This window comes from Rhinopithecus bieti, unplaced genomic scaffold, assembly GCF_001698545.2.
Source record: "Rhinopithecus bieti isolate Rb0 unplaced genomic scaffold, ASM169854v2 scaffold_7673, whole genome shotgun sequence".
NCBI lineage: Eukaryota > Metazoa > Chordata > Mammalia > Primates > Cercopithecidae > Rhinopithecus > Rhinopithecus bieti.
The window spans coordinates 1,025,895-1,037,388 of record NW_016806375.1 but is presented as its reverse complement, the minus strand read 5'-3'; the positions used below and the strand labels follow the sequence as shown (position 1 = coordinate 1,037,388).

At 44.3% G+C, this 11,494-nt stretch overlaps 1 protein-coding gene across 1 annotated transcript in view; it reads right to left on the bottom strand.

Moving 5' to 3' along the window:
* Positions 1–2,150: 2,150 nt before the first annotated feature.
* GEMIN5 (gem nuclear organelle associated protein 5) overlaps positions 2,151–11,494 on the bottom strand; it is a 52,768-nt gene continuing 43,424 nt past the window's right edge. The window contains exons 24-28 of the mRNA XM_017875694.1: positions 10,414–10,665; positions 6,649–6,811; positions 5,522–6,023; positions 3,655–3,751; positions 2,151–3,051 (exon numbers count right to left, since the gene is read on the bottom strand). Coding sequence (XP_017731183.1) covers positions 2,884–3,051; positions 3,655–3,751; positions 5,522–6,023; positions 6,649–6,811; positions 10,414–10,665 — 1,182 coding nt within the window. The 3' untranslated portion in view covers positions 2,151–2,883. The remainder of the gene's footprint in view (positions 3,052–3,654; positions 3,752–5,521; positions 6,024–6,648; positions 6,812–10,413; positions 10,666–11,494) is intronic.

Genomic DNA, 11,494 nt, shown 5'->3' with positions numbered 1-11,494 from the left:
ATATGTTAAGGAGACTTGAAGAGGAAGAACTACCAAGAGGGGGAAATTTGCCAAACAATCAATTCCTCTTCAAACTTCCTCGTTCCTTTTAGCAACTAATGTCCTTTCACATTGCTGGAAAGGATAAATTATTGTTCCCTAAACAAGCCTTTCCATCTCTGCCATGCCTAAACATGCCCAAACATGCCTTAATGGACAATCCCTCCCTCCCCTCCTTTCTTTACAAGTTACGTGTTTAAAGGTTTAAGTTTACCCTATTAGGAAAAGTTTTACCACTCCTACCCCTTCTCCCCTGTCTACCCTATTTGGAAAAATTTCAAGTTTTAGCCCATCAGGCTAGCTTAAATTGTGCAGTCCGACTTCAGCCAATGGGGAACGGACACAGAAACAGAAGTTGCATTAGGGATAAAAATCCTTCTTTCCTCTGTTAAGTGTGCTCTTGCGATTGTGACTGGTGCAGGCAGCACCCTTCTGCAGAAGTAAATTTGCCTTGCTGAGAAGTCTTTTGAGTGCCTGTTTTCTTTGCAACTCTGAGCTCTTATTTCCAACACTGGGATTACAGACATGTGCCACCACGCCAAGCTAATTTTTTTTTGAGACGGAGTCTCGCTGTGTCACCCAGGCTGGAGTGCAGTGGCCGGATCTCAGCTCACTGCAAGCTCCGCCTCCCAGGTTTTACGCCATTCTTCTGCCTCAGCCTCTCAAGTAGCTGGGACTACAGGTGCTCGCCACCTCGCCCGGCTAGTTTTTTGTATTTTTTAGTAGAGACGGGGTTTCACTGTGTTAGCCAGGATGGTCTCGATCTCCTGACCTCGTGATCCGCCCGTCTCGGCCTCCCAAAGTGCTGGGATTACAGGCTTGAGCCACTGCGCCCGGCCTAATTTTTGTATTTTTAGTAGAGATGGGGTTTCTCCATGTTGGCCAGGCTGGTTTTGAACTCCTGATCTCAGGTGATCTGCCTGCCTCGGCCTCCCAAAGTGCTAGGATTACAGGTATGAGCCACTGTGCCTGGCCATAATTCATTTTAAAAATTTTATTTATTACTTATAGAGATGGGAGCGTGCTATGTTGCCCAGGTTGGCCCTGAACTCCTGGCTTCAAGCAATCTTCCTGCCTCAACCTCCATAGTATCTAGAGTATAGATTTGCACCATAGCACCAGGCAACTGAGTGCAATTCAGCCCCTCCATATATACTGCCAAATGTTGGTCTCAAATATATACTGCCTCCATATATACTGCCCAGCTGGTCTCAAACTCCGGTCCTCAAGTGATTCACTTGCCTTGGCCTCCCAAAGTGTTGGGATTACAGGCATGAGCCACCCCACCTGGACTTAAATAGTAAATCTTGTTCTTACCAAAGCAGTAACTGAGGAGTGAGCAGGACTCTTCTACCCACAGGTGATGCTTCCGACAGATCACAAAGGAATTTAGAATTCTAGTTTAACAATATCACTCTTTACTCAAGTGGAACAGACTATATATTTTTTCCACCTCTGTAAGCAAAGTTCATTTTATCAGTTTGCAGAACTGATGTCCAGTTTTCTACCTAGCCATGCCTATTTATATCTTTGCAATCAAGAAAGATTCTCCATCTCTAGTAACAAAGCATCATCTTCCTAAAGTTCACTTAACTGTATGAAGAACTGTGAGGATCTAAATTCTACAGTATTTCCCTTTGTAGAGTTTATTAAACTCTAATGCTAGGCACATACACATCTTTGAAAACTGCCTTAAATGTTTTCCTTCCTGGGACTCCCTGTAAATGAATTTCATTCTCACTGTCCCAATCCCAATCCTAGGAATTAACTGAAAAATAAATTACAAACGTGAGCAGAAAAGCCTTCACAATGAATCCTAAACAGTTCAATTACATGAAAGGCGTATGCCTTCCCACACCCCTGCCAGACTCTGATTTTCCCATCCTGGCAACTGTGACATTACAGAAACATCTGTTCCTGACACTGTTCAACTGTTTAAATAACCAAGGAGGATAAAAAAAAGATTTACAATTAAATAGTATTTAGGGTCCCAATTGTCAGAGTCCAAAAATCCAAAGGTCATCTATGCAAAATTAGGAACATGCATTTTTCTCCAAAGAGTATCTTTGGCTTTAATCTGATTCTCAAAAGGATCCTATGATCCAAGAAAGTTTAAAAACCATTGAAACAGTAATTTATTCCTGAGCTATTTGGCTGCCATCGATCCATTTGTTATAAAACTGAAGGGAAAACACACACTTGAATCACTTCTTCTAAAGCTTTAGTAAGTGATCTGTTCAAATAAGCAATTACATAAAAGAATAAAACCAAATTTCCAACCTAAAATTCTGACAGGAGAGTCAACATGATGGTTAAGGCCTATTTCATATTCAAACTTCAATCTATGAAAGAGGAGAGAGAGAAGGGTCTCCTCTTTCAAATTAAATATTATGAAAACAATTTTAAAAAAGTATCAATAGTCCTAAAACGCAGCAACTCCATCTCAAACAAGCATGACACATTTCTGATCAGATGAAGTATTTATAAAGGTAGCTTATGTTTTAAGCATGTAACACTTTGGGTGATGACAGAAGTTTCTCCTCTTTGGATGAAATCTGCCTAAGGCTGTAGAGATGACCGACACTCTGTAGGTATTAGTTCCGAATAACTACTGCGGGCTTTACATGATCTTCCCTCCAGCAGGAGACCACAACTGAGTCTAAAGTCAGATCCACTGGGTCTGTGAGTAGGCAGGGTTGATTCAAACTTAATCCTCGTTTGTATTCATTTGGATTACAGCAAAAACAGCTAGGGACCAGAGTGAATGTCTGGTGAAGTGGAACTGCAGAGGTGAAAGGTGTCAAACATTTTCAATTCAGCAGTTTCTTCAAGGTGTGTAAAAATTCACGTGCAGAAGGTCTGGCAGTGTCTTTTGTAAGTTTTCGTGTTGCCGTATTTCTGAAGGAGCTCTAGGGCCTGCTGGTGCATTTCCTGGGCCAGACACCCAGGAAAGTGGGACCTGATGAGAAGCAGGACGAGGCAGCACTCCAGCACATCTGGGAAGGGCCAGGCCTGAAAGACGATGACATGAGGATGAATAAGGAAGCATTTGCAAAAGAGCCACAAACACCTTCACAGAAGGCACCAGTGACTCAGGTTCATCTATAGACACTTCTTGGACACAGCTGATCCAGCTCTCTCCTAAGGCAATGTCCTGTCTTTCTCTTCAATGGTTACTCCAAGGAGAAATGACACTCAAAACTGGGACGGCTACGGGGATGTCCTTCTCAATGGCACAATCTCTTTCTATAGCACTATGCAAATCAACCCTTAAAAATGGTGCTTCTATTACTATTTGGGCCCACAGCCAAAAAAGACCTGTCCATCTGTAAGCTGTCTAATACATGGCACCAATCTAAATTTTACTTCTTACCTATTACATTTATTTAGTTTCTCTGAAGACTGAGGTATAAAATTACTTGTGTGATCAATAATTCTACTCTCACAAAACATCCTAGCTAACCAAAGTAATCGGATTCTAAATTCTTAAGCTCATATGAATGGGTAGAGATTTTAGAAACTGAACAGAGAGGTAGCTGACCTATAAGAAGGTGGTATAGTCAAGTGATAACACAAAAAGTGATGCTTTACCAAATGAACTGCTTTAACTCTTACCTTAATGCTCTCAGGAAATTTCGCCATTCTCTCATTTGCCTCTGTAAGCCTTTTGGTTAATTCAGGCAGAGAAAGTGGCTCATTGTTTTCTTCTTTACTAGTTAAAAAAATAAAAGGTGTAAGTTGTATGTCTTGCCCTGGGTAACATTTTTCTCCCATTGATTTTACTGTGGTAAAATGTATATAACATAAAGCTTACCATTTTAGCCATTTAAAAATATATAGTTCAGCGGCTTTAAATACATTCATAATGTTGTGAAAAACATCCCCACCACCCATTTCCAAAACTCTTGTCATTTTGTAAAACTGAAATTTTATACCCATTAAACAGTAACTTCTCATTCTGCTTCCCTCAGCCCCTGTCAACATCATTCTCCTTTCTGTCTCTATGATTTTAACTATTTTGAGTACCTCATATAAGTGGAGTCATACAGTGTATGTCTTTTCGTGACTGGCTTATTTCACTCAGCATAACGTCCTTCCTTGGTAAGGCTGAATGACGTTCCATCGTATGGATATGGCACATTTTGCTTATCCATTCATCTGTCAGTGGATACTTAGGTTCCTCCCATGTTTTGGGTATTATGAATAATGCTGCTATGAACACAGGTGTGCACATATTTCAGACCCTGCTTTCAATTCTTTTGGGTGTATACCCAGATGTGGAAGTGCTGGATCCTATGGTCATTCTATTTTACATTTCTGGAGGAACTGCTGCTATACTGTTTTCCACAGTGGCTGCATCATTTTACATTTCCACCCACAGGCACAAGGGTTCCAATGTCTCTGCATCCTCCCCAACACTTGTTCTGTTTCTCTAATAGTAGCCTAATGGCTATGAAGTGCTACTTCACTGTAGTTTTTGATTTGCATTTCCCTAATGATCAGATATTGAGCATCATTTCCTGTGCTTACTGGCTTTTTAGGGAAATATCTATTCAAGTCCTTTGCCCATCCTTGAACTGGATTATCTTTTGTTATGCCTGGGTATCTTTTATCTTTTATTTTTAAAATTTTTTAAAAATTTAAACTTTTGCCCATGACACGGTAACTTTTATCTCATTTTATAAATAAAATTCCTTTGTCATCTGGCTTCTTAAAATTTAATTTTTTTTTTTGTAGAGACAGGGTCAACCAGGCTGGTGTGAATGGCACAATCATATCTCACTACAGCCTCGAACTCCCGGGCTTAAGTGATCCTCCCACCTCAGCCTCCTGAGTAGCCGGGACTATAAGTGTATGCCACCACAGCTGGCTAATTTTAAAAAATTAATTTTTCTAGAGACAGGGTCTCAATATGCTGCCCAGGCTGAACTTGAGCTCCTGGTCTCAAGTGATCCTCGTGCCTCAGCCTCCTAAGTAGCTACAGGGTATATGCTACCACACTTGGTTATTTTATTTGTATTTTTTGAGATAAAGTCTCCCTTTGATGCCCAGGTTGGAGTGCACTGGTGTGATTTTGGCTCACTGCAACCTCTGCAGCCCAGGTTCAAGTGATTCTCTGGCCTCAGCCCCCCAAGTAGCTGGGATTACAGGCATGTGCCACCACACCCGGCTAATTTTTTTATTTTTAGTAGAGATGGGGTTCACCATGTTGGCCAGGCTGGTCTCAAACTCCTGACCTCAAGTGATCCACCCACCTCAGCCTCCCAAAGTGCTGGGATTACAAGCGTGATCCACTGTGCTCGGCCTTTTTTTTTTTTGTAGAGACAGGGTCTCACTTTGTTGCCCAGGCTGGTGGTAAACTCCTGGGCCAAGTGATCCTCCTGCTTCAGCTTCCCAAAGTGCTGGGATTATAGGCACGAGCCACTGTTCCTAGCCAGCAGGGTTATTTTTCATTCCATCTTGCATGTGCCTCAGTACTTACCACTGGCTCTGAGAACTGGAGAGGGGCTGCTCTGCTTCCACTTCCAGTTCATTCTTATCAGGACCATTTGCTGTGGATTTACAGAGTTGACTCCTCTGGTGCTGGCGGATCATTTCTGCCAAGGTCTCTTGGACTTCAGCAACAGTTCTCTGTGAGTTTTGGAGACTGGCATGCTTTTCTGAAAAGAGCTCCTTAAAAGTACTCAGTATTCGCTCACCTTCTTCTGTGAGTCTCAAGTCTAGTTCCGAGGGTCTGTTTGGCTCTGGCTGAGAAGTTTCAGGGTCAGTTTCTTCAGTGCTGGCAGCGTCTAACTGCTGGCTTGGCTCAACAGAGAGTGTTCTGTGACCAGTCCTTACCCAGACACTGGAATTTGGGCAAGGCCTAGAGAGAGACCACCAGAATTCATACAGACGCCCATAAAGAAAAAAGGCCTCCAAACTTTTGAAAGCTGGCATGGCAGGGGATTGACGGTCACCCAATTTGTCTCTTAGGTGGTCACAGCCTAGGAAAAGAGAAGATACTGGGTCATGCATTTCTCTAGTTGCCAGAAATCTGGCTTCCTGCCCTTATGTTCTATTTCTTACCACCCAAGAAGCAGACCCCAGGAAAAAGGACAACAGTGTGATCCACGGGGCCACATGCCTTTCCACCAAGAGCCAACTGGAGGCTAAACATTTCCTGGCTTGGGACAAGCCATTACTACATCCTAGGAGTCATTCAAAGCATGATAGAGTCCATTTGTCCTACTGAAGGCTCTGGGGCCACAATGACTGAGGTAAGATCACACTGTCTCGCTGAAAAATCACAATGATTTAGTTCAGTGACTATGCAGCCCAAGGAATGTCAATCTTTTTGCTGTTCTTACTAACATGTAACTACATTCCTATGTCTCTCTCCCTTAAACTGTGTGGAAAGTGGACAGGAGGCAGTAAGAGGGTAGGGCCAGGTAAAGGAAAGAGTATAGTTATTCTTAAAAGCTTGGGTAAGAGAATCCAAACTTTCTACTGAAATGACACAGCTGGCCAATCTCCATCTTTTAAGAATTTTGGTACTCCCAGTGCCACACCACTAGTGGTAGTGATGTTGTCCACTAAAGGGTGTGCCTCAGGCAGGGGGGAGTCATTTACCGTCAGGGAGAAAAGCTGAGTACACTTCCTGCATGATGGTGAAGCTCCCTGAGTCATAGCTCCGGACCACTGCCTGAAGGAGCGCCTGCACAGCCTCGTCCCAGGAGGCCATCTGCTGGCTCAGCACTGCCAGGGTCAAGTCATGGCAAATGTGAAGCAGGAGCTGGAGAGAGAAGCCAGAGTCTGAGGTAAACATCCTCCCATGGTAGGCACAGAGGATGCCACCAAACTGTTCCTGTGAACCTCATTTGGAAACAAGTACACACAATTCACACTTAAGAAAGTTCCTCTTGTCTCCGCCACCCATTTTTGCTTCCCCCATCAGAAACTCTCATGTCTAGCTGCATAGCAACACCTACGTCCCGGTGTTAAAGTCTGTTCACACTGAGAAAACACCTTTACATTTGCATTTAATTAAAACAAAAAGTGAGTTTCTGGAACTAAAAGCTGTAATCAAAAACACAATAAAGGCTGGGCGCAGTTGCTCACACCTGTAATCCCAGAACTTTGGGAGGCTGAGGTGGGTGGATCACCGGAGGTCAGGCGTTCAAAGACTAGCCTGGCTAACACGGTGAAACCCCATCTAAAAAAATCCAAAAATTAGCTGGGCGTGGTGGTGCAAGGCTGTAATCCCAGCTACTCAGGAGGCTGAGGTGGAAGAACCGCTTGAACTGGAGAGGTGGAGGTTGCAGTGAGCCCAGTTTGTGCCACTGCACCCCAGCCTGGGTGACAGAGTGAGACTGCCTCAAAAACAAAACAAAACAAAAAAAACCCAAAACAAAATAAAACAAAGCTTGGAGTACAACTAAGAAAAATGTGCTCAATTTTAAGTATGTAGCTTGATAAGTTCTGAGAAGCATATATAGCTCCATAACTACCAGCAAAATCAAGACAGAACATTTTCATCAACTGAAGATACGCCCTCCGGCTCCTGTGCAGGCCATCTCCTGGCCCACCCCACTGGCAACCACTGCACTGGTTGTTTTGTCACTTTAATTTTTTCTTTTCTAGAATTCACATAAATGGAACCACAGAGTATATGGTCTTTTGTGTCTTTAATACTTTTGAGAGTCACCGATATTATTATTATTTTTGAGACGGAATCTCGCTGTCGCCCCGGCTGGAGTGCAGCGGCGCGATCTTGGCTACAAGCTCGGCCTCCTGGGATCACGCCATTCTCCTGCCTCAGTCTCCTGAGTAGCTGGGACTATAGGCGCCCGCCACCACGCCCAGCTAACACCAATATTATCTGTGTGGCAGTAATTTGTTCCTTTTTTTTTTTTTTTTTGAGGCAGAGTCTTGCTCAGTCACCTAGGTTGGAGAGCAGTGGTGCGATCTTGGCTCACTGCAAGCTCCGCCTCCCGGGTTCACACCATTCTCCTGCCTCAGCCTCCAGAGCAGCTGGGACTACAGGCGCCCGCCACCTCGCCCGACTAATTTTTTTGTATTTTTAGTAGAGATGGGGTTTCACCATGTTAGCTAGGATGGTCTCGATCTCCTGACCTCTTGATCCGCCCGCCTCGGCCTCCCAAAGTGCTGGGATTATAGGCATGAGCCACTGCACCCAGCTGTCCCTTTTTACTTTTATCTTTTATTGACACAGGGTCTCATTCTCTTGCCCAGGCTGGAGTGCAGTGGTGCCATCTTGGCTCACTGCAGCCTCCGCTTCCCAGATTTGAACGATTCTCCTGCCTTAGCCACCCTAGTACCTGGGATTACAGGCTTGTGCTACCACACCCGGCTAATTTTTGTAAATTTTAGTAAAGACGGGGTTTCGTCATGTTGCCCAGTCTGGTCTCGAACTCCTGAGCTCAAGCGATCCACCTGCGTTGGCCTCCCAAAGTGCTGGGATTACAGGTGTGAGCCACCAAGCCTGGCCCTTTTTATTGTTACACAGTATAGTATTTCACTGCATAGACACAACACAGTTTGCATATCCATTCATCAGTTGATGGACATTTGGTTTGTTTCTAGTTTTTGGCTATTGTGTGCTAAGCTGCTGTAAACATTTGTGTACAAGTCTTTGTGTGGCCATCTGATTTCATTGTTTTAGTGGAATATCTAGGTAGTAGAACTGCTGGGACACAGGGCATTTGCATGTTTAACTTTATAAGAAACTGCCTGGCCGGGCGTGGTGGCTCACGCTTATAATCCCAGCACTTTGGGAGGCCGAGGCAGGTGGATCACCTGAGGTCAGAAGTTTAAGACCAGCCTGGCCAACATGGTGAAACCCTATCTCTACTAAAAATCTACAAAATAGGCCGGCTGCAGTGGTTCATGCCTATAATCCTAGCACTTTGAGAGGCCGAGGTGGGCAAATCACGAGGTCAGGAGTTCGAGACCAGCCTGGCCAACATGGTGAAACCCCATTTCTACTAAAAATACAAAATTAGCCGGGCGTGGTGGCAGGTGCCTTAATCCCAGCTACTCGGGAGGCTGAGGCAGGAGAATCGTTTGAACCTGGGAGGCGGAGGTTGCAGTGAGCCAAGATCATGCCACTGCACTCCAGCCCGGGTGACAGAGTGAGACTCCATCTAAAAAAAAAAAAAAAAAAGTAAAAATCTAAAAAATATTAGCTGGACGTGGTGACGCATGCCTATTAATACCAGTTACTTGGAAGGCTGAGGCAGGAGAATCACTTGAACCTGGGAGACAGAGGTTGCAGTGAGCAGAGATCGTGCCATTGTACTCCAGCCTGAGCAATAAGAGCGAAATTCTGCCTCATAAAAAAAAAAAAAAAAAAAAAAAAAAAAAAGAAACTGTCCAACTGTTTTTCAAAGTATATACCATTTGAGAAATCTTGTTCCTCATAAATATCATAATGTTCCCTCATTTTGAAATGAGGGAAAGAACTATGCCAGGCACAGTGGCTCTTGCCTGTAATCCCAGTACTTAGGGAGGCTGAGGCAGGAGGATGACTTGAGGAGTTTGAGACCAGCCTGGATAACAGTGAGACCCAGTTTCTACAAAACAAAACTAAAAAAGAAGTAGGTATATTCACAAAACAGACACAGCAGTTAAAATAAATCAACTGATCTCTTTTTATTACCATGGATAGATTTTACAAACAACGGCCTCTGAAATAAGCAAACTGCAAAACAATACATGTGGCACTGACACAGGAGTTGCCTGTTGTGAGCTGGGAAGGAGTGAAGGGCTGAGGAGAGGAACAAGAAAGGACTTCAATTTTACCGTACTGTTTTTATTTTATAAAGTCCTCAAATCAAAATACAAAATGAAACCAGAAAACCCTAACAAAGTAAAAATGACAAAATGTGAACATCTGTTAATTCTGGTTAATGGGTTATTACATTATTCTGCTTTTCTATATTTTTTAGACTTGTTTTTTTAGAAAACGAAATAGTGGCTGTGCGTGGTGGTGCACAACTGTAATCACAGCTCTTGGGAGTCTGAGGCAGGAGAATCGCTTGAACCCCATGTCCCAGCAGGTGGTGGTTGCAGTGAGCCAAGATCATGCCACTGCACTCCAGCTTGGGCGACAGGGCAAGACTCTGTCTCAAAACAAACAAATAATAATAATAATAAAAAAAAGAAACAATAAAAGGGAATACTGATCTAATACTAACTTTAAAGTTAAAGGGCTTTTATTGGTCTGAAGGGATCTTTCCAGGTGGTGTGGGCATGCTTTAGCCTTTTCTGAAACACAATCCGGTATTCTGCTTGTTTCCCTGTTACGGCAGACATGGAATTAAGGAAGTCTTACCACTGAGTGATAAATGTCAAAAGCTGGTACAGATGGCTTACCTGTTTGGCAGGCGTGTTATTTGTAGCAGATGGGTACTTGATGTTCTGCAGCTTCTGAAAGGCTTCCTGATACTGCTCAGGGGTGTCAACGCTGAAGATGCTCTTCCACACTGCAGTCACCCTCTCCACGAAAGGCCCTTCTGTGCCCGTGGTCCAAGTGTGGTAAGAGGAGGAGCTTTTGCCCTCTGAAAACCGCTTTTCCTCCAGATGCCTGGACAGTAGCTCCAGAAGGCAAAACACCAATCTCTGACCCTGGAACACAACAAGGAAGAGGAACTGTTACACAGGGACGGCATGCGGATGATCTCGAGAGCTCTTCTGAGTCCTTCGAAGTATTTCCCTTTGTATCTGCAGCAACCAAAGCACATTAGTGAGCTACCTGACCCTGTGAGTCATGCATGAAAAGGGACAAAAGGGGCGATCTGACAGACACTTCCCAGGTCCCTTTTGGGGAAAGTCTATCCTTGGAGCTCAAGAAACCATTTTTATGACACGGAATCCCAACTGTAGCCCCACCCACAATGATTTAAGCACACATAGACCAGCCACTTAAGGCCTGTAGCCTAGTTTGAGGAAAGATGGGCTGGGCTTATCAGGTTCTTTCTCCCTGACCAAACTTTGGACTCAGGAATAAAAGCATAATCGGCCAAAGCTGCTGGAATACACAAGCTTTGTAGATCCGAGAGCTGGGACAGGCATTAGGAGCCATGTCCAAATAGGTTTAACAGAGGAAATCGGCTGGGAGAGAAGAAAACAGAAGCACAGAGAAAAGGCCTAGACAATTTATTTTCGTGTGGCCGGGCGTGGTGGCTCACGCCTGTAATCCCAGCACTTTGGGAGGCCGAGACGGGCGGATCACGAGGTCAGGAGATCGAGACCATCCTGGCTAACATGGTGAAACCCCGTCTCTACTAAAAAATACAAAAACTAGCAGGGTGAGGTGGCGGGCGCCTGTAGTCCCAGCTACTCCGGAGGCTGAGGCAGGAGAATGGCATAAACCTGGGAGGCAGAGCTTGCAGTGAGCTGAGATCCGGCCACTGCACTCCAGCCTGGGCAACAGAGCGAGACTCCGTCTCAAAAA